Below are 24,093 nucleotides of genomic sequence, written 5' to 3'. Positions count from 1 at the left end.
TGCATTGAGAAGGGCATTAGTTATACTAAATACAGATGGACGGAAAAGACAAAACAGGAACTAGAAGCCCTTTTAGAAAATGAGTTGGATTTAATAGCTGTGGATGGGAAGAAGCCTTAAAAGAAGGTATTATTGACAGGGTGTTAGAACTAATCGAATACCCAATTGATAGGGTAGAACAGGCGACTAGAGCCCGAGGAGGATGAAGAAGAGTGAAAAGGGTTGGTACAACAAGGAGTGTAAAGAAATGATAAAATTAATGATGGTGGCATTAAAAGAATTCAGGAGAAAGGGAAGGAGTGAAGAAAGAATAGTCTTTTGTAACCTAAGAAAAGAATACAAATTGAAAATTGCAGAGACGAAGAATATTTGGATGAAAGAACAAGCCGAGCTAATAAATATAGAGTGCAAGATGAATCAAACGGAGAGGGTATGGGACAGAATAAATAAAATTAGTAAGCGAGTGAAGGGGGTTGACAAACCGAATATAGCTTACGCGACCAGTGGCTAGACTATTTCCGATATTTATTAGGGGGTGAAGACAAATGGAGTCAGGGGAAAAAGGGAAATGGCCTTAGGGAGAATTATAGAGGTTCGAATTCAGGAACTTGGTAAAGAGATTTCAAGGGATGAAGTGATAAGGGTGATGGGTAATCTTAAGAGCAAGTCAGCGGGAGGACGTAATGGTATTAACAACATTTTCTGGAAGGAAATAGGCAAATACAAACAGATGATAGAGGGTATAGTTAAACTTTTTAACAGGGTCTTTGAAGGGGGGAAGTACCCAAAAGAGTGGGAAGTTGGGGTAAAATGCCCAATTATAAAAGGAAGGTAGTAGAAATTTACCAAAGAGCTACAGAGGAATAACGTTATTGGACTCGAGTAAGGTGTATAAGGAGTATTGGCAGACAGGTTAAGTGTCTGGGCAGAGGGGCAGTTGATATTTTAATTTTTCAAGCTGGATTTAGAAGGGGCCGAAGAACAATGGACAGTATAATGACCGTCAAGATGATCCTAGAAAATTACTTGGATATGAAAGCGGGTAAAGTGTACTTAGCTGCAATAGATTTTGAAAAAGCGTTTAATACTGTAAGCAGAAGTGCATTAATATAAAAATTGGGGAAGGTGGGGGTGTCAAGGAATATTATCGAAGCAATCCAAGCGTAATGTGAGAAGGTATATCATCGTATTAGATTGGAGGAAAATCTGGTGAACAGTCAAATAGAATGTAAGGTGTGGCTTAAGCAGGGCTGTAAATTATCACCCATATTATTTCTTCTGTACATTAACGACATTCTACAAGGTCACGGAGGAAATAACTGGGCAATGCCAGCAGTAAACAGGTTGGAGATACCAGGTTTAATATTTGCCGAAGATGTGATCCTTCTAGCCCTAACAGGGGGAGGCTTGCAGGAAAGTAAGCAATTTCAAGTTACCCAATTGCAACAGTCAAGTTTTAGGGAGGAAGGGGGTCTGAGATTGCTCTTGGTAAACTGTCAGAGTGTAGTAAATAAACAATTAAAATTCGGTACATTGATGGAATCTTATGAAACTGATGTGGTGATAGGAGTGGAATCGTGGTTGAGAGAAGGGGTGGGTAATAGAGAAGTATTTCCAGAAGGGTACACAGTCTATCGTAGAGACCGAGGAGATAAAAAGGGGGGGGTTGTTTATTCTGGTGAAGGAAACTTATTGTTCACATGAATAGTTTACTGATGAGAGGGACAAAATATTAGGGATAAAATTAGTTTGTGATAATATGAAGGAGGTGGGAATTATAGGAACATACAGGCCTGGAAGAGAGGAAAGAGACATGGAAATATTTGAGAAAATAATAGATTATACTCATAAAAACAATAATAATGATATGGTAATAATTGGGGGAGATCTAAACTTGCCTGAAGTTGAATGGAATGGAGCTGCAAGTGAAGCCCATGAACAGAAACTGGCAAATAAGTTAATTTGGGAGGGAGGATTTACACAAGTAGTACAAGAACTGACTCGTCTCAATAACTTACTAGATGTAGTCTTGGTTAAACCATGGGAAATTGTTGATAAAACTGAGGTAATTGAAGGAATAGGAGACCATAAGGCTGTAATAATGGATGTAGGATTCGTCCCAAAAAGGCTTGATAAGAGGGTTACACCAGACAAGAAATTGTACAGAAAAACAAAAGTTGATGAATTTAGGACTTCCCTTAAATCACAATTCAGTTGTTGGATAAGTGAAGGGAGTAATGTGGATACACTTTGGGCTAAATTTAAAGGAATCATTTGGGAAGTAAAGAAGAGATGTGTATCTGTTAAGAAGGGTAAAATGACCTCAGACCCTGTTTATTATACAAGGGAAATAAGAAAATTAAAAAGAAAATGTAGAATAGTAAACAGGAAAATCAATGAGGGTAGGGAGAGTAGAGAAAGTAGAAAACAGCTAATGAGGGAACTGAATAGAGTGAAAAAGGAAGCAAAAGAGAATTATATGAATGGCATACTTCAAGAGGGTAATGACCACAAAGGGAAATGGAAAAAGCTGTATTCATATATCAGGAATCAAAAAGGAAAAGGAATCCAAATTCCTACAATGGTGGGAGAAGGGGGTGAACACTATTTAACAGATACTGAGAAAGCAAACCTATTTAGTAGGGAATTCAGAGATTCAGTAGATGATTGTCAGGAGTTGGAAACCGAAACAGAAGATAGAGAGGGAGAGACACAGAGGGAAACAAGAAGCTTCTCATTCACAAATGAAGATATTTTCCAGAGAAATCCAACTGCTTCAGCAAGGAAAAGCAGCAGGAAGTGATCAAATTACTGGGGATGTGTTAAAGACAATGGGGTGGTACATAGTGCCTTATTTAAAATTTCTCTTTGACTATGTCATAAATAATAGTGTAATACCAAAGGAATGGAAGGAATCTATAATAATACCAATTTATAAAGGAAAGGGTGATAAAAGGAAACCAAAGAACTACAGACCAATCAGCCTGACCAGTATAATTTGTAAAATACTGGAGAGTTTAATATCAAAGTACATCAGAGGAATATGTGATGATAAAAATTGGTTCATGAGGAGCCAGTATGGATTAAGAAAGAAATTTTCTTGTGAGGAACAACTGGTGGGATTTCAGCAGGACATATCAGATCAATTGGATTCAGGAGGCCAGTTAGCCCTTGATAGAGTGGAACATGGAATATTATTAAATAAATTGGAGGGAATAACATTTTACGTACGGGTTACACGTTGGATAGAAGCATTTCTAAATTCAAGGGTTTAGAAAGTCAAAGTAGGAAATAATGTATCACAGGAAGAGAAAGTTTGGAAGGGATTTGCACAGGGTAGTATAATCGGTCCGTTACTTTTCTTAATATACGCAAATGATTTAGGGAATAATATAACATCAAAAATCAGATTGTATGCAGATGACATAATTGTTTATAGGGAAATAAATAACATTGAGGAGTGTTCAGAATTACAAAGGGACTTTGAGAGTATCCAACAATGGGTTGAAGAGAATAACATGAAGGTTAATGGAGGCAAATCAACTGTTACATCATTTACAAACAGGAGTTTTAAAACTGAATTTGAATATACTTTGGATGAGGTACTTATCCCAAAAGATGGCAAGTGCAAATACTTAGGTGTGAGATTTGAAAGTAATTTGCACTGGAAGGGTCATGTGGATGACATTGTTGGGAAAGCATACAGATCGTTACATGTCATAATGAGGCTACTTAAAGGATGCAACAAAAAATTAAAAGAGAAAAGTTACTTAAGTATGGTTCGTCCATTATTGGAATATGCAAACAGTGTTTGGGATCCTCACCAAGAATACCTAATAAAAGAAATAGATAGTGTGCAGAGGAAAGCAGCAAGATTTGTAACAGGGGATTTCAGGAGAAAGAGTAGTGTATCAGAAATGTTAAAGGAACTTGGGTGGGAAACTTTAAGTAAGAGAAGGGAGAAAACTAGACTTATAGGATTATGTAGAACCTATACAGGAGAAGCATGGGGAGATATCCATGAGAGGCTTCAGTTGGAAAATAATTATATCGGCAGGACTGACCACAAATATAAAATTAGAAGGAATTTTAGCCGAAGCGTTTGGGGTAAATTTTCATTCATTGGGAAGGGTGTGAAGGAGTGGAACAGTTTACCAGGGGTAGTGTTTGATCCTTTTCCAAAATCTGTACAGATATTCAAGTAGAGTATAAACAGCAACAGAGAAAATAAATGAAATGTTAGAGGGCATTCGACCAGTGCAGGTTAATGTAAATAAAAAATGTGTGTGAATAAATTAATTCCATCCCCTGGTTTACGGAGTTTGGACAGCCGAAGTAGGGGACTGCCTGTAGGGGTGAAGTACAGTGGGGACTTTGAGGGCCCTGGGACCGCTACGGTAGCTGTGAAGGCCCTTCAGGAACTCTGAAAAGTAGTGGCAAAAGCGGCTCTGGTTATGATGCAGCAGGTCGTTATGCTACCTAGGTTCCAGAATGGGTAAAAAAAAAAAAAAAAGTAAATAAATGCAGTGTAAATTTTTATCTTATACCAGTTGTATAGTATCATTTGAAGTAATTCCACATACTGTATATCAGTTGACTATATTTGTAAGTAGTACAGGAGATATTATAAGTAGAATTTTGTAAACAATATAAGTTTGTTAAGGATGAGCTGTGTGTTTAATAGAAAAAATTGTCAGCGTAAATTGTATAATATTGTATTTTGGGAAAATTTTCTTCTCTTGTTAATTTAATATTTAGTGCTTGACAATAATGTATTTTAATGTACCATTTGCCACCGAGGTAGACACCTTATTTGCAAATAAAGAGATTTTTATTTGATTTGATTTGAAGTCTCAACATGGTTAAGGAATTCGCAAGGAAGTGGTCCCTGAAAATTAATGGAGGCAAATCGAATGTGATGGTAGTGAGTAAGAATAAGAGGAGGAAGAATGAAATGAAATTGGTGGTCCAGGGAGAGGAGATTGAAGAAGTAAGCAAATTGGAATATTTAGGAGTGATAATAAATAGGAGAGGAGGATGAGAGGATGGAAGGGGGCTGCAGCTCTATCAGTAGTCAACATTCTAGAATCAAAATTCCCCGGTATAAAATACAATTCGCAAAGATTGGTGCTAAAGGCGTTACTGCTAAGCTGAGTGCTGTATGGGATGGAATTATGGGGTTTAGAGGACAAAAAAGATATGTTAATGTTGATTATATGTAGATGTGTCTGTCTGTTAGGTCAACAGCCCAGAGGCTGGTTGGATCCTCAAATAGCACCACCAAAGGTTATGTGATTATAAGGAAACCCCAGAAACCAATGGCAGCACCAAAATGAGGTGTACTAGGCAGGATGAGGAGTGAGGTAGTTTGCCATTGCTTTCCTCACTGGGTCAGAAAGTACTATTGCAGCACAACTGGCCCTGTGAGCAGCACCTTTCATAACACTCAAATGCACTAGTCGTGCTCTGAATGTCATTACTACCCATACCCCAGCAGCTTCCATATTGTCACAGCCATGGATGTTGACTGGGCTACACTTTACTCTGGTCTGTGCCAAGAGATGGATGCAAAAGTACTGTATCCATCAAGAAATGACAGCAGGCAGCATATGTAGATGTAGTAAAACAATAATGCAATTCCCGCAGTGCACGGCAAATGCCGGTGCGTTACCAATGTGTGGGGAGTTTATTGAAGTAGACTTTGTTAAAAGGGTACTAAACTATTGGATGAGACCAAAAAGGGGAGAGAGGGGTTTTGTTTTGCAAGCAGCATACCCGCAACAGTTGAAAGATATGTATATGGGATTGTTGGCTGATAAAAATTAAAACATATTTGGATAGGATTGGTATGGGGTATATTTGGGAGATAGTTTGGAATTAAAAGGGGAATAGTAGACAGAGAGAGATGTTAGGGAGGGTAAAGGACATCCAAAGACAGCGCCTGATGGAAGAGTGCAGAGAGAGAGGTTCCCTTAGCCTTTACAATAGAGTTACACAAGTTGCAAGATAAGCCTTATCAAATTTCAAACCATTATTCTCGTCATTATTCCATATTGAAAATAGCTCATCACAAAGTTTACGCAAGGAGTAATTTTAATACCACTTATTCAATACAATTTATTCCACTATTGTGTGGTCAAATACATATAGAAATTACCACAATTTTAAAGGTACATGTTTTGCCCACTTTTTATTGGGCATCATCAGCCTCGTTCAATCTTAAAACACACACTGATCTGAGGAATCTTAACAAATTACATAAAACGTATTGATGAACACTTAATGGTATTGATACTGTGGTTGCATAATAATTACAGCACAAAAAATATTGAATAAAATAAGTACACATGCTAAATTCACTTTGAAAAATTAAAATGTTCATCTAAAAGTAATTGTGTCACATTGTATTTTAAAAATAATCCATGTCTGACACTGAAATGGATCTTTTTGATAAAAAGCTTGAACAATATATATCGCCTGGGGAACAGATTATCAAAACCAAGGCTTCACAGGATAAGAATAGTACAATTAAAAGATACAATATTTGATGAATTTGAAGTCTAATATTTAAAATTAGGGTGAAAATACGTAGTCGAATTGGAGGCGGTATAGATTAAGACATCTTGGAATGTTGGATAAAAATTGTAGTATGCTGAGAAGCACTAGTAAACATTGAAGCATTTGTTGAAAACGCTACTAAAATTATTCAATAGGTCTAAATGACAATTTTGTGTTACCAGAAAATGCCACATGTAGACGTGGATGTCCGTAGTAAACAATGTTGTCATTCTGGAATGAAACAGAAACTGAACTTGACAGCGGGTAATTAGATCGAGTATATATCACTTAAAACTATTTGTTGAATAATGGGTAGTTGGTCATTCTCCAGATGTAACGTATGTCCTAATGTATCTGCAGCATTAGTCTGTTTGAAGTTCCTATTTCTAGTGTTGTATCGATACGGTAGAGGTGCTGGGGAATGCTGAGGGGAAGAGGGGGTAGGTGGAGCTTCACGTGCTGTTGTCAGTATAGGAGGGGCGTTATTTGGAAGAGCAAGTGTGGGGTCAGTATTTAGCGAAATAGAGGGAGATTTTAATCCTAAGGATTTAAATATCTGAGGGACTTTACTATGGCTTGGGTTGACCGTATTTAATAACTTAGGCGTTAAAATATGTAGCGGACTTCTGACTTCCATGTCGTCATTAAGATTACGATCTTTATTATGTGTCTTGTCCAAGAAAATGTATACACTCTCTAATTCATTCAAAAGTTTACCTTTGCCTTATTCCTGATTATTGTGAGATCTTTTTCTATTGAAGTGAAACGGTGTCCAGTTTCCTTCATGTGGGTGCTCATTGCCGAGTATTTATTATGTTTTTCTGCATTGAAATGTTCCATGTACCTTATGTAAAAGCTTCATCCAGTCTGTCCAACATATGATTTTCCACACTGAGAACATGTTAATCTGTAAACTCCTGAACCTGAATATATATTATTGTCGTAATTAATATTATTATAATTTAAAAATATGTTTTGAGTTGTGTTAATCGTTCTAAAGGCTATGTTCATATTATATTTACTGAAAGTATTAGCAATTTGGTGGACTACTGGGCTACTACATGTGAAAGTGGCGTATTTAGTTCTTTTTGGTTTGTCAGGTATAAGATTCGTGGATAACTTGTTTTTGATTTTATGAATTAAGCGGTTTACCATCTTATGTTTCTTATGTAGTTTAACTCATTCCTTAAGTTAGTAGGGGAAAGGGAGATTCTTAGTGCTCTGTAAATTAAACTGTGAAAAGATGCTTGTTTCTGGGAACTGGGGTGTAATAAGGAATTATTTATAGTTATCTGAGAGTATGTAGGCTTTCTATATACCTGAAATTCAAAAGTGTTATTGGTTCGTTTAACTTTTATATCTAAAAAATTTAAAGAACCCTTGTCTTCATCTTCCTTTGTAAAACTCAGGTAAGGGTCGATATTTACATTTTCCAAAATCTTGCTACTATTGGTAACATCCTTATGACTTATTGTGAATGTATTGTCCACGTATCTCAACAATAAACAAATCCCTTTAATATTAGTTTTTACTTTTGTGTGTTCAGTTGAGTCCATGTAAATATCAGCTAGGATGCCCAATATTGGGTCACCCATTGCTAAACCGTTCTGTTTATAAGTTTTTTTGTTAAATGTAAAATAATTGTTGTCCAGAACAAAATTCAAAAGTTTCATGAACTCATCGATCTCCCTTCTACCGAGGCCACTATGTTTACAGATATTATCATAGATGATGTTAACTGTGTCATTAGTCGGAATATTTGGGTACATATTAATCACATCGAAAGAGCATATTGCTTGATTTGGTTGAAGATTAAATTTGCTTAAAATGTCACAAAAATCTATTGAATTCCTTAAGGGCTGCTTGTTATTAAATACGTAATATCTCTTAAGGAAGCCATGAATGTACTTAAAGGCTTTATAAGTTGGACTGTTACGGCAGTTGATAATAGGACGCATTGGAATATCATTCTTATGTACTTTAGGAAGAGCTCTTGCCACAGGAATATTCGGATTCATATTTACGAGTTGTTGATCTTGTTCATTAAACAGAAATGTCAAACTCTTTATTATTGTCTTTAAATTACGCTGTATCTTTACCAATGGATCTTTATTAACAACCATGTAACCATTGCTGTTAAAGAAATCCTATTTTTTTTTTTTTTTGAATATATGTTTCTTTGTCTAAGAGAACTATTGATCCCTGTTTGTCGGCCTTAGTTACCACAATGTTGTTGTTTTCTATCTTAGTTTTTAAATTTTGTATTAATGTGTGTTGATTGAGAACAAATTTAGCACTCAAATCTTCGGCTAGCCTGGGAAGTTTCCTCTTTATTTCCGTTTTATTTTCGCTTTGTATTTCATATGTGAGTTTGGAAACATTGGTCTCTATTTCGGCCACTGTGTTAATGATGTCAACCTCTTTTTTCTTTTTAGGCCAATTGTATTTAGGGCCCTTATTTAAGAGCTCCATCTTTTTACCCGAAAATTGTGTATTTATCAAATTTCCGACCGTAAGAGCGTTGGTGTCTAGAGGGTTTATTCTCTATCTATATTTTGTTTAGAATGTTGTGTTTACGATACTCTTAATTGCATTAGTTTCTTATCCAGTGTAGTCTGTTTCTTATCCAACAAGAGCGTTAATTTGTTATCTATTCTTCCATTCTAATGGGACCAATATCTGGGCCACTACTAAATGTGTCTTATAAAGTTGTAAGTTTAACTGGGACTTCTTTTTATATAATGCTTTAATTTCATTCTTTATCCAAATGTCATTTATTTTATTTTGAACTTTGTTCATACTATAACTATTTAAGTTCTTTCTTTGCGTTGATTTCAAGAATTTCGGAATCGGTTTCAGTCTCAGACAATGTTTTAAAGACTCTATATCTTTGGTTATCTTACAAATTTTTGTTTTAAGATTGAGATATCTATTTAATTGAAGTAAGCTATTGAGTCTTAGGGAGCAAGAATTACTTAAACAGGGGGACGAACAGAAAATCATAAAATGGGTGGGGAATGAATGGATCAGGAGTGGAAATTTAAATATGTGCAGAAAACAAAAATTATGTGTGATCAAAGTGGAAGATGAGAATGGCCAAATAACTTGAAAATTGTAAACAGAAGACATGGCGAGTGTAGAATTAAGTGGTGTTCTATAATAGTGAGACAGTGGATCATGATCTTTCAAGTGACAAGTAGAATATTTCAACTTAGTGGACTGAAGAAACGACATGTTTGTGCAGCAGCATGGAAAAGTAGAGGGAGTCACGATTAAGTGTAAGCAGACACGTCGAGCATATGGTACCATGGCTCAAGGACAGTGGCTGCTTGCTCAGATGCGTGACATGTGAGAAGGAAGAGAATAGACGAGTATTACTGACACAATAGGGTGGAGGAAGGTTATGAACCTCCACATAGTGCCGGTGTGTTATTATTTATTTATTTTTTTATTTTGTCTTATATTGCCTAAGGTATTTATCTTCTTTATGCAGTGTTGCCGTTTTGCCAAAGTCTCCAATTAGGAGCTTCATCTTGTTTGTTCCATTAGTTTTATTTAATATATTGGTTGGGTTACTAATGTGTGAGATGTACGGATCTATGGGTTTAATTACTGTAAGATCTGAGGAAAAAAAGAATACTAATTCGAGCTTGACACTTGCATTATTTACCCATGGATGAGAGAATATTGTTTTCAAGTTACATCTGTTTATCACACTTGTGTCAGTATCCCCCCTATTTGAAACAATTTACACACTTTGTCACACTTGTTGACTTTGCCTTGGTCATAGATTGTATCTTCTCTCTTCCTCGACGTCGCTGGTGTGCTCTTCTCCTCTTTGCCGGATCGGATCCTGTTGTGTCGGTGGGGTCAGGGTTGCCTCGCTGCCAGCCTCTTCCTCGATGATAGTCGATGCATTCTGCTCATGAGCAGGCTAAGCCGTGCCGTCGGTAGCCTCTCCTCCAGGCTTACTCTGTATGCGCAATGGTTGGGTGACTTGCCCCAACTCTGATGCATGGACCTTGACAGGAGGGTTGGTCTTTAGTAAGTAAATCCCATGGCCCAGCTGTTTATCCACCTCGGCAGGACCAACCCACTTAGGTGCAAGACCTGCGTGAAACCCTCCAATCTTATTACTGACTGGGCAGTTATGCAGCAGTACTTGTTGGCCTGATAGGAAGATCTGGGTGTCTTCAACATCTTCAACTGCCTGTGTGTGAACTGGGTATGTCTTGAATGGTATATCCCAGTTAGGGACTGAGTCACTGTGACTATATGATTTAATCTCATCGTCACCGCTTTCTTTTAATACTGGGGAAGAAGATAAATCACACTCCATCCAGTTAATTATTTCCGAGTAGTCTTGAGCCTTTAAATTGAGTTTTGGTGGCAAGAATGTTCTGATAGTTGTTCTCCTTCGATCTAACCGCCTCGCCTTTAGAATTAGTCAGAGTCCGAGCTCTCTTACATGTTTTGTATTATCTTGTATCATGGCTAACATTAAATGTTCTGGATGAGCAAAAAAGCCATTTCGTTGTATCACAGGGTCGACAATATCATGTAAATTTTCAGGCAGGTACCTTGAAGATTGTATTGATTGGTACACAGGTTTTGGTGCCTCTGTAAAATATTTACTTGTTTTGATACTAAACCACATTGGCATGTATGACTTCAAAATAAATACAACTATTTCTTGAAGTTCAGGTCATGGACGTGATGAGTCTGAACCCCACGGTCGGCAGCTTTGAAGATTGTTTTCCACGGTTAGCCATATTCACACCAGTCAGATGCTGTGGTTGTACCTTAGTTAAGATCATGGGCACTTCATGCCTATTTCTAGCCCTTTCTGTTCCATTGTTGTGGTAAGCCAGAAAGTATTAGTGTTATCTTAAACCTGTTGCAAAAAAAAAGTACTACATTATATCTTCTGTTGATCCTACTATTGCATTACTCAATGCCTCTTAAAACCTGTTTACCTCCTGCTCATTTGCTCCTTGTCCTCTCCTGGACATCACTAATTTCTAGTACTACCGATGCTATCTTGCCTACCAGCTCCACTTTGTTCCATCCGAATGCCCCATTGATATTGATTGCATGCAATCAAATTCCAGTTTTATAAGCCTGGTTGTGTCAGAAGTGTGCCAAGAATATTGGTAGCATGCGTAATATGTCTGTCATCGAGTGTTTGCTTTACTTATGAATAGTCCTCAGGAAATCTTTACTATTAATTCTTTGAAAACCACTGTGTATTTGTTAGTCCTAGCTACTTGAGCAGAGGACCATCACTACAGAAACAGTCCAGATATCTGCTTGAACATCATACTAACTGGTATTTTGAAAACTAATTGCCAGGTTATTTAACTTGTCCATAGATTCTTAAAGGTTGTTATTACAGGAATATGTTTTGAACCCCATGTTACTACAGCAGTTGTGTAAATCTGAAAATGTCACCTCACAGAAGGGCTGCATCAAACCTGTGTATGGATGGAATGATCTTCCTCTCTTTGAAGATGATTTAATCTGTGGTTTTATTATCCTCCATTCCAAAGATTATGCCCTCAGTTTCTTTCCTAAATCCTTTGCTAAAGGGTTTTTTGTCATTTATTTTCCTTTCAATTTCTGTCACTAAATGAAGATTATCCTACTGTGTTGGTAGACTTCATAAATTCCCAACTATCATCAAAATATTAATTCCCCAGAGGATCTAAGAGGAAGCTCCATGAGAAGTATCTTCAGCTCTATCTTTTGTGAACAAATTGTACATCTGTATCAGAATTGCAGATTATCACTTCTGTTGTGTATGAGAGAAATAGTATAATTTACACTTCTTTCAAGTTAGGGTTCACTACTGTCGTTAACCTTGTTTCCAGGATTTCAAGAGTTTGAGATTGTGGAATAGGTTGTTCAGTATGAACTGGTGGATAGCACTGTAAAATAGCAGAACAACATTTGTCACACAGTACAGTCTTCATTGTATGGAGATGCATTTAGAGTTCAATGGTATGTATTAAAAGAAAAGTAGATAGGTTTAATCCCAAATTTCATGAAATTCATTCATATATACCAGGTACAATCTTGTTTAATATGTGGAATTATAAATATACCTTGATAGCAAGGAATTTTAAATTGAAAGCTAAATGTGTTTAATATTGGAGTGTTCATTTTTTATATTTTGTGCAGGCTCTGAGGAGACTGGAGGCACGTAATCATTTGAGCCCCGCAGAAGCCAAAGCTCGTCTTGCTGCGCAGCCCTGTAACATGGAACTTGTTGCTCATTCTCATGTTGTCTTTTGTACAGAGTGGGACAGAAGTTTTTCTCAGTATCAAGCAGAAAAGGCATGGAATGAACTTCAAGATTTTCTTAAAACTAGGGCAGTACTTTGATATCTGATATGAAAGGTAATGTTTCATTTTATACTAATTAAGTTAAAATGAATTTAAATTAAATATTTGGAAACAGAACAGAAAGTCTTGGTCCAACTCTCATTACTAAAGGCTAAAATGACAAAAAAGTATAAATATTTTTTCATTATTATATATATTTATGTTTGTATTATTTCCTCATTTATTATATTTTTAGAAACTTAGCCTGGAAGCCAAACAAATATGTTGTTTCTTTGTTTCTGGTGATTTTAATTTGCTGTATGTTGATTGGGACATAAGAATGACCAGTGGTTAAAAAATAAATATACCACATGAAATGATATTTTGCCTGATTTATTTTTGGTATTAAAGGGGAAATCTGGATCAAAAGTTATATGATTATTAGTGTAAGTGACCGGTAGATTTCGTAACACCATTGATGTCCCACCCTCTTTCCCCTCATTCTTTCCTCACTCCGTTGTTCTCCATCTGGTATGTTGATAACTGATGGATTTACATGGTTGTCAATATAAAAAACTGCATAGTGTGGATGAACATCACTGTTAGTCATGACACCTTCAGGGAGCCTGTAGGCTCAATGGTTATTGTTACTGAGTGGTTAGATTCTGATTTACTGTTTGTGACAGGTTAAAGTTAGAGTTCATTTAGGTCGTGCAGCAACCTCTATAATTATTACTAGGCTGCAAATCTATGCCTAAATGCATATTTTAATCCTTGCATTGAAAATGCCGTACTCTAGGTTAATTATTCATTTTGAATTACCAGGAGTATTATATGTGAATTCCATACTGCCTATAATTGCCTATTTTGTACATAATACCTGAACAATTTATCGTTCCTCCAACATGAACACCTTGATAGAAGTACATACTTCCATTTTATTTGGTATAGCAGTGCTACACCATGTTTTTATCATCGCTCCAGCATGTACATGCTTATATTTATCTACCATCCCATCTTTATTTAACAAGTATCGAATTTGTTTCTTTTCTGCCAAGTTGAGTGGCTCAGACAGTTAAGGCACTGGCCTTCTGAGCACAAGATAGCAGGTTCAGTCCTGTCTTAGTCTGGTGGTATTTGAAGGTGCTCAAATACTTCATTCCCGTATCAGTAAATTTACTGGCATATAAATGAACACTTGCAGAACAAAATTCCGACACCACGGCATCCATGAAAACCGTAAAAAGGTAGTTAATGGGATGTGAACCCAATAAAATTATTATTTTTTATTCATTTGTTATCCAGCAGAAAGGAGAGAATTCCATTCATTATCAATAACCGTGTATGTTATCTTTAACAGCCACCAGAGCATGGAGAAAATAAACCAGTATGAAAAACTGCTATATGTTTTTAGTCGGGAAGATTATTGGTTGTATTTGCAGTAGTTGTTCATGTCCATTTTGTGAGTTCAGTTTTATGAGAAGTATGTGCTGTGGTGTCAATTATTTCATTCCGCAAAAATCTGATCTTGCTTTTCTGAAGGTCAACTTCGGAAAGCTGCCTACTCGTATAACAAAAATAGAAAGAAGGAATATTTCACTCCATGCCTTTGGATTAGTCTCCAGCAGATATTGGGTCACTGAACCAATAATACCAGTATAGTTGGTCCGTTATTGGATATTAGAAATTTTCCAGCTAACTCATTCCTGGTTGCCAGCGTTTCGCCCCAGTGTGCCAAGTTGGTCTCCTCAGTTGGTAAATGGCACACCCACCAAGACGCATAGCTAGTGCATACCGTGGAGGCCACTGCATAGGCTACAGTGCCAATGCACTATGAGAGACTTTGTCTCATTTTCAAAAATTGATGCCTGCCTGGCCATTAGATGATAAAGATTTTGATTCCCATAGGGAATATTACGTTGGATTGATACATCATTTTTACAGGTAATAACAGATTATATACTATTAATTGTGTGTTCTTATACATTAAATAAAGTCGTATTAATTAACATACGGCAGAAGTATTGTGAGATAACCTCACAAGTTCTGTTACACAAGACAGCTCATACAACACACAAATAATAAATTATACGACCATGATTTATGCCAAATAAAGTCTGTACTGACAACCTGTCGTACGTAACTACATAGATAATAATAATTGTACCGGGGGTACACCCCAAAGCAGCGAATTTAAATCTAGCGCCTAAAAGAACTCCTCTATCTATCAAATGTGAAACCAATAATACAACAAGTTAGAACTTTACTCTGAAGATGTCACCACTAAAATCTGATATAATAATTTTTTTATTGTGAAGTTTCCTGAACTGTGTAATTTCTACTTGTTTTTCATTCATCAAGAAGTGTGGACAAATTCTCCTAGATGACACTACCAAAGAATTATGATCATGTATCCTGGTGTGAAGTGAAAGAACTTATAATTTAAAGAAGTTTTGTATTCATAAGTTTTTTTTACTAACTGATGTTTCATTTATTTTTGGGTTGACAATATTTATCTTTTCTTTCCGCCAGTTTTGAATCTAGCCAATCCCTAATTTCTGTAATTAATTTTCTACTAATCACAGTCTTCTTCTTCTTCTTCTTCTTTGATTTGGAGTGTAACTTTTAAAGGGACCAATAAATGTGAGAGGGTGTGGCTAGTTTAATCTTGAATAATCTCGAACTTTCCCCGAAGGTTTATAAACTGAGGCTTTTCCCATCTCTTGGCCAATTGATCGTCATCTGACCTAGTGTGTGTGTCAAGCAGGAGGCGGGCGGCGCCTCTTTCATCAGGCAGCAGTACTCCGACAAGGTAATGGCCACATAACATCTTTGTTTCTTGCTTGCTCCGCAGTTTAACCTGAGGGAAAGGTCCGAATCATTAACTATGTAATCCAATTTTCCTAAAAATGTAACTTTCAGCTGGCTTATGTAAAATCTTCATTAAATCTTTAACTGTAAATCGGGGATAGAGAGTGACGTACCCTCTCGAGCTCCCCTTCATCTTGGTTTGAGGTGACTACGTTTGTAACTGGTTTTCTTCCTTTCCATAATGCATTGATTTATCATTATGCAAGTCACCTCTTCAACTGGAAATTATTTTTTCAAAATTCTTCTGTGTCACCCTTAGGAAGGACATTTGGGGAATAGCCCCTGTTTCTCCAGCCTAGTGCTCTTTAGGTTTTAAGTGCTCTTATCTGGGAGTGCAAGCATTCACCTCCATTCCTTTTGTGTTCGGGCCATTTATTTAACCGTTTTTCCTTTTACATGAAGGCCCAGTTGGTTGGGCATTAAATACCCCTGTATAATCATTTTCCTATTGTAAGTTGTGCCTTCAGAGGCCAGAATTTGTAAATTGATGTTGCCTTGAATAGGCTTGGAAAACTGGGTGCCTGTTAGCTCTCTTTCAAAGTAAGATTACTGTATGCCTCTTGAAGGCTAGATGTTGTATTTTGGGAGCAAGTGCTCCATGAATTTAGGGGATTTCTGCCCTTTGAACAAATTTATGCTCGTCTGTAAAATTTGAGCTGGAGCTCAAAAATTGTAAAACTAGGGGCTTGTGGACCAAGAGTGTTAAAGTTCTGAAATCTTGGATTTTTCTAAGTCTTGTTTCTAAATTGCTATGTCATTGTTATCTCACTAAGTGAAAAGTTGTTAAGTTTGTTGTTTTTCAACTTTATAACTTTCAGTTTACATTTTAAATTAAATTCTTGACATTGTAGTTAGACCCAATCACCCCGGCACCTTCTTTCACCTCTGCGTTCCACAAAAATCCCCGGAACAATAATAATCATAGTAGTAATAATAAAAATAATAATGATAATAACAACACCTATTAATCAAAGTTGATATTTTCAATATTTATCCATGGGTTTAGAGAATTGTTTCGAAGTTCTACTAGTCCATTACACTTGCATCAATATCCCCCCTATAACTTGAAACAATTTCAACAGTCTAGCACACTAGTCGACTTTGCCTTGGTCATAGATTATAACTTCTCCCTTCCTCGACGTCCCTTGATGTGCTCCCCTCCTCTTGACTGGATCGTGCCGTGTAGGGGGTTGGTGTCACCTCGTTGCCAGCCTCCTCCTCGGTGGTAGTCGATGCATTCTCCTCCTCATGACTAGATTCTGCCGTGTCATTAGTAACCTCCCTTCCAGGTGGACCCGTGGCAGTACCAGGCTTACTCTGTATGCGCAACGGTTGGGTGACACGCCGCAATTCTGATGCATGGACCTTGACAGGAGGGGTTGGTCTTTGGTAATTAGGCACCATGGCCCAGCTGCTTATCGACCTCGACGGGACCAACCTACTTAGATGCGAGACCTGTGTAAAAACCCTCCAATCTTATTACTGACTGGGTGGTTACATTGCAGTACTCTTCGCTGACTGGAATCTGCCTTCATGTTGCTCACCTTGGTGCAGGCGCAGTTGTAGCACCCATTCACTAGTCGAGGATGCCTTTCCGCATGTTGACCCACAAGAAGTAGGAAGATCTGGGTCTCTTCGACATCTTGAGCCTTGGCCTGGGTAAGGGTTCTCTTCTTGGCCAAAGCTTGCTTAAGTAACTATTCTCATTGTGGTTCCATATTGAAGTTGACGTATATCTCAAATATTATTATAATATTTATAGATCCACCTGTTCAATACAATATAATCCACTATTTCATGTGGTTAAAATTTATACATAATACATAAAAGTCATAGGTACATGTTTCACCCTTTTTTTTACGGGCATCATCAGCCTATATCAACTATAAAAATTAATGGATATGGAATCTTTCTAATCTTATAAACTATAGAGTAAAATGTTGGACAACGATTTCATAAAATGTTATACTATAACATCTAAAGTAAGGATATTGCACAGAAAGTATGTTAAAAATACTGTGAATTAACGTATTTTGAAGATTAAAACGTGGTTAATCATGAATATTTTAGCTTTTAAAACCAAAATGGATCCTCTTCTTATACATCATTAAGACTGTGATGGCCTTGAGTGTAAGCACAATCATCCAAGGGGGATGTTTGTTCCATTCCCATAGCATGAGTTCAAGATAATAAAATCACTTCATTCCATCTTGTGAAGAGGTCAGTGATTCCTAGGAGTCCTGTTTCACCCCGTGGTATTCTAGGGTAAGGACCCATCATGTCCAGGGCTAAGACCTCCCAAGGGCGTTACAGCCATCTTCCTCGCTAACTGGAATCTGCCTTCCTGTTGCTCGCCTTGGTGCAGGCGCATATGTAGCACCCTTTCACGTAGTCAAGGATGCCTTTCCACATGTTGACCCAGAAGAACCTTTGTCGGATAGACTGATATGTCTCTTCACCTCCTGGATGTCCGGCTTCAGTGCTGTCGTGGAACTTCTCGAGGATATCCTTCGTGTGCTGTCTGGGGATCACCACTACTGCAGGCTTGTCAGAGAGGTGAGATCTGTACATTAAGAGTCCTCTGTCAACCCGGAAGTTCTTGTAGGACATCTTCAATTCCCTCGGGACGAATCGACTATCAGTGTTCTGTCCCCTAATCCACTGCATCATGGTCCTACAGGGCTTATCTTGTTCTTGCCATACCTTGATTACGCCCAGGTCAAGTTCTTTCTTGATGATTAGAAAAACAGGTTCATTGGTTTCGCTCTTTTTGTTTTTTTGTGTTGGATACTCCCTCTCGACAATGGTGCTCCTAACTTCCGGTTCCATCGCCGAGTACCTAGATAAACTGTCTGCTCCTATGTTCGTTGATCCTGGGACGTGACCCACATCAAAATCAAATTCTGCGGTTAACATAGCCCATCGCATCAGTTTAGATTTTGAGCCAGAGACTGAGTTAACCATTTTGAGAGCTGCGTTATTGGTGTACAGCTGGAACTTCCTTCCCTCCAAGTAGTCTCTGAATTTTCCCATGGCCCACACCACGGCTAAGGCCTCCTTCTCAGCAGTGCAGTAGCATTGTTCAGTGAGAGAGAGCCTTCTGCTGGCATACTCAATGATGTCCCTTCCGCCGTCACTGCCCTCCTGGAATAAAACTGCACCTCAGCAGGAGTCTCTGGCGTCCATCTGCAGGCATATCTTCTGTTGAGGGTCGTAATGGGTTAGACTGGGAGCGATGCATATCGCAGCCTTAATGCCTTGGAATGCTGCCTCTTCCTTGCTGATCTATTGGAACGGGCGATTGTTATGGAGTAGATCGGTGAGTGGTACTGCCTACTCTTAAAAGTGTGGCACGAAGTTGCTATACCATCCACACAAGCCAAGGAACTGACGTACTTGACGCTTGGTCCATGGGCGTTCAGCTTCTTTGAGAGCTCAGTTCTTCTCCGGTTGCCGTTCTAAACCTTCAGATGTTAGGACATGGCCAAGATATTCTACGTGGGACTGGGCGAAATGCCAGTTCTCCAATTTCCAAGTCACTCTACGAATCTTCAGTTGTCCCAGCGCTTTCTTCAGATGTTCAAGATGTTCTTGAAAATTCTTGCTGCTGATTAAGATGTCGTCGAAGTACATTTGGCAGAAATCTCCAACATATCCTGACAATACCTTATCCATCAGTCGCATCAAGGTTGCAGCAACATTCTTCAATCCAAAAGTCGTTACTGTAAACTGGTACAATCCTCTCGGTGTCATGAAGGCAGTCAATGGCCTAGAACTTTCCTCGACCTCCTGTTGCCAGTATCCGGAGTTGAGATTCAGTGTACTGAAAATCCTAGATCAACTTACATGTTTCATTGAGTCTTTCAGGTCAGGAATGGGGTAGGTGTCACTAAAGGTTTTCTCATTCAACTTGCATAAGTCCACACTCCCAATTCTTCTTCTTCTTCTTCTTCTTCTTCTTCTTCTTCTTCTTCTTCTTCTTCTTCTTCTGTAGAACGATAGGTGAAGTCCAACAGGATGTAGAGGGTTCGGTGAGATCTTGCCCTTCCATCTCTTGAATCTTCTGAATGATGAACTTGCGCTTATCCGTGTTGATTGGATATGGGCGTTGGTTGATGGGTGAGGATGTGCTGCATTCAATGGTGTGCATTACAGTGGTAGTCTGTCCTATTTTATTGGTGATGACTTCCAGAAAGTCCATTGTGGCGTGTCTGAGCTCCTCTTCTTCACTTGGTTGAAGATGTGTTAACTGGTTATCTCCCAGGTCTACGTTGACTTCAATATCATTGCGAGTCCGGAGATTTCCATTGTGCCAGGCGACCCTCAGACGTCTGTCTTTTCCCAAAAAGACTTCATAGCTGAGTAGTCTAGGATCACCTTGTGTTCCACCAAATGTCAGGTATTAGGTTCTGAATCACTGCAACGTTAATTACAGTAGGCAGGTCTATGCATTTAGTGGTTAGGTTAGTCTCTCCTTGGATGGAATAGGTTACCCCATCCGCTGTTTCCAATACCCTTCCGAGATGGTGAGACTTCATACATAGGCAGTAGTAATCGGGCAACAGTCTCATTTACGAATGAGTGGCTTGCTTGGCAGTGAGTATGGCTGAAAAATTCTCGTAGCCTATCCTCAAGATGATAGCTGCGTGAGGTTGGTCTGTTCTGCTCACAGTCTGACCAATCCCTTTCCTACTTGTCCCGGGCTGCTTGCCTGACAGGTCTTCAGGCACATTCCTGTTCCTGGTCCCATCCCCCCTCTATCCAGAACGTACCAGACCTAGTTTTCCGACGCCAAAGTTGGGCATTTGTTCTTTAGGCGTCCCGTTCTTCCACACTGGTAGCATTTCCTAACCAAGCTGATCTCTTCTGTGGCTTTACTCTTGTGTTCTACCTCTAACTGGGCAATGATTCTACACAGATCATCAAAGGATCTCGGTTGTGATACCTTCACTAGGGGTCTAATCTCGTCGTGGAGTAGCTGTATGATGTCTAATAGGATCTCATTCTCGTTTCCTTCAGGATGTAGCCGCTTGAAGAGCTGATACTTCTGGAGGATGAATGCGCTAGGTCCCATGCCGGTGGGTTGTACATCAGTCAGTAGTTTCCTTATCACAGAGCTCTTCATCCCTTTGGAATTAATCTAGAAGTCAGTCCAGTTTAGGTTCAAGCCCTTCAAATTATTCCACCAAGTAGCGGCTTGTCCCCTTAACTGCGGTGTGACGAGTTGAACGAAGATGTCCTCCGGTAGATTAGTCGCCCCTAGTAGACTGACCAATCCCTCGATGAAGCTAGTCGGGTTCTCTTCCAGTCGCCCGTGGAATTCCGGAAGGCTCTCTATAATCACCTTCAGGTCTAGGTGTCCTGTAATGCCGGTTAGGTTTGAGGGGGTTAGAGGCATCGAGATAAGTACTGTTTGAATTAATCTGTCTTCTACCGTGTGAAGGATGCTTTCTCTTATATGCTGCACATCTCCCTTTATGGTCAAAAACCGGTTTTCTAAACTTCCTGCAACAGCAAAAGTATGGCTTTCAAAATTTCCCTCAACCTGTTGCTTTATGCCGGAAACCTGGATTTCCACCTCCTCCTTGAGTTTCGAGATGTCCCCTTCCAGCTGGCCTACCCTACTATCGATTAGTTCAACCTGTCCCAGTTTTGACCTGATGTCCGATATCTGCTGCGTTAATCGATTGGTGATGTTAATTTGGGATGAATATTTTTTTTTTTTTTTTGCTAGGGGCTTTACGTCGCACCGACACAGATAGGTCTTATGGCGATGATGGGATAGGAAAGGCCTAGGAGTTGGAAGGAAGCGGCCGTGGCCTTGATTAAGGTACAGCCCCAGCATTTGCCTGGTGTGAAAATGGGAAACCACGGAAAACCATTTTCAGGGCTGCCGATAGTGGGATTCGAACCTACTATCTCCCGGATGCAAGCTCACAGCCGCGCGCCTCTACGCGCACGGCCAACTCGCCCGGTGGATGAAATTTTACTATCTACTGTTGAAATTTTTGATTCTAGGCATTGTTCTACTTTGTAAACCTGCATGTACACTGATGATATTTGTCCGGTTAAAACTGTAGTAGCTTGAGAAATTTCGTCTGAAATTTTGTCATTTACTTTCAAAATTTTGTCTGCAACCTGTTCCGTTAGGCTGCAATTGATGTCTGAAATGTTGTCCAAAAATTTTTCATTCTATTTCAAAATTTGGTCTGTTAAGGTGGAATATAGTGTCTGTACCATATTTGTCGACTTAGAATACATTTTGGTGATATTTACCTCATCTTCCGATCTTTCGTCCGACGTTTCATCGACTTCGCAAAAAACTTATCGGGATCTTCGCCTTTTTCAAAGAGATCTTCTGCAGCGTCAGCAGTGATTTCTTCTTGCCATTCATCGGAAGATTTCTCTTGGCGAGTTCGTCTTTGAGTTGTTGTACGGACATATTTTCTACAAGGTGTACAACTTTGCTTCTGCCATTTTGTCCCCAACATTGGAGGCTTTAATGAAACAGATTACTTACACATGTATCATTCAAAGTAGAGTCCATCGCTGGCAACGACTTTCTCCCATCTTTTGGGCAGTGTTCGAATCCTGTGTCAAAAAAATTGTTCATCTTTTGAAGCAATCCACAAATCGATCCAATTTGTGACTTCTTCATGTGATCGGAAGTGTCGGGCAGCCAGGCCATGCGCCATTGATCGAAACAGGTGATAATCAGAGGGAGCAATGTCTGGAGAATACAGCGGGTGGGGTAGGACGTCCCATTTTAACATTCCCAGGTATGTTTCGACCTCTTTTGCAACGTGGGGTCGAGCGTCGTCGTGTTGCAAAACCACTTTATAGTGCCTCTCGCTGTATTGTGGCCTTTTGTCTTTCAATGCTCTGCTCAAACGCCTTAATTGCATTCAATAACGAGCACGTGTGATTGTTTCACCAGGTTTTAACACCTCATAGTACACGACGCCAAGCTGGTCCCACCAAATGTTGAGCATGATCTTGGAGCCGTGAATATTTGGTTTTGCCGTCGATGTTGAAGCATGGCTGGGATATCCCCATGATTCTTTGCGTTTTGGGTTATCGTAATGAACCCATTTTTCATCCCCGTTCAACGTCTCTTGGTTTCAACTCATACAGGCCCAAGTTCCTTTTTTCGGAATCATGCCCATGGTCTTGAGATGTTTTGAAACGGCTTACTGTGTCACTCCCACTGATCGTGCCAATTCTTCTTGAGTTTGACGCGAGTCTTCATTCAGCAATGTCTCCAATTCTGCATCTTCGAAAACTTTCTCTCTTCCACCACTATGCCAGTCTTCGACGTTAAAATCTCCGTTCTTGAAGAGTTGAAACCACTCACGACACGTTCTTCCACTAATAGCGTCCTCACCATACGTACGTGAGAACATTCAATGAGACTCAGCCGCTGTTTTCTTCATATTGAAATAAAACAGTAACACCTCCCGCAAATGCCGAGAATTTGGATCATACACTGCCATGCTCAATCGAGAACACCTTTATGATGCAGACACACATCGACTAACTTTGAATGGGGTTATGTTGACCGAGGTCCAAGCTAACTGCCTGACATCTGCGATCTGTTTCGTTCGACCGCTACGTACTGTTGTCGCCATCCATCGGCAAACGGCGGAAGCAAAGTTGTACACCTTGTAGTATCACTTGCATATTCTTCTAATTTGCACTTACACTCGCATTCACTCGAAAATTATTCTTACATCCTGTCACGGTCACAATGATGTATCCACAAAGACGCACACAAAATCCTGTCAGTTGTATACTTTAATTTTATTTACAAACTGTTATACAGTTGTCACACCAATATAAATACCATTTTGAACAACTGCCTATCATGAAGAATGAGAAAAAGACTGCACCAGTGGCATGTCAACTACCAACTCAACAAAACCAATTCACATACTTCAAACACGACTTCTACACACGTTTCATTAAAACAACTCCCAACTAAACAATAACTACACTCCACCATCAAGACCGCCTCCTTATATATGTGCCTGGCCAGGCTTCTAGAATGATGTTATGTCACACCATATCTTCTCGTAAATTCTTATAAACTGTAAAAATTTCCAGATGTTTTATTCGCGGCGGCATTCATGTTACGTGTGCCCATGTTGGTGATATGTTCTTTCCTATTCTGCAAGCCTTGTCAATATCGCTCTCCCTATAGTCTACGTTTATTTTCTTCCCTATTCAACGATGTCACTTTGTTTATCAGCTCATTAAAAGTCTTCATATTGGAGTCTTCCAGTCTATATACTACTATATTTTCCTTTGTGTTCTTCGTGACTCGTGATAGATCTTTCAATT

General features: G+C 38.9%; 1 protein-coding gene across 2 annotated transcripts in view; it reads left to right on the top strand.

Moving 5' to 3' along the window:
* Nucleotides 1-24,093, top strand: part of Ppat-Dpck (Bifunctional Phosphopantetheine adenylyltransferase - Dephospho-CoA kinase) — a 329,132-nt gene that overhangs the window by 274,389 nt on the left and 30,650 nt on the right. Inside the window, exons 6-7 of one of the 2 annotated variants that reach the window (XR_010859349.2) lie at nucleotides 12,739-12,957; nucleotides 15,578-15,694. Coding sequence is in view for 1 of the 2 variants with exons in the window: in XM_067141882.2 (XP_066997983.2) it covers nucleotides 12,739-12,942 (204 nt within the window). In the remaining variant the exon portion in view is untranslated. The remainder of the gene's footprint in view (nucleotides 1-12,738; nucleotides 12,958-15,577; nucleotides 15,695-24,093) is intronic. The other variant, XM_067141882.2, reaches the window with a different exon arrangement.

The sequence above is a fragment of the Anabrus simplex genome, chromosome 2 (genome assembly GCF_040414725.1).
Source record: "Anabrus simplex isolate iqAnaSimp1 chromosome 2, ASM4041472v1, whole genome shotgun sequence".
In the NCBI taxonomy this organism is placed as follows: domain Eukaryota; kingdom Metazoa; phylum Arthropoda; class Insecta; order Orthoptera; family Tettigoniidae; genus Anabrus; species Anabrus simplex.
Note: the sequence above shows the minus strand (reverse complement) of the source record. Positions and strands in the feature narration are given on the sequence as shown.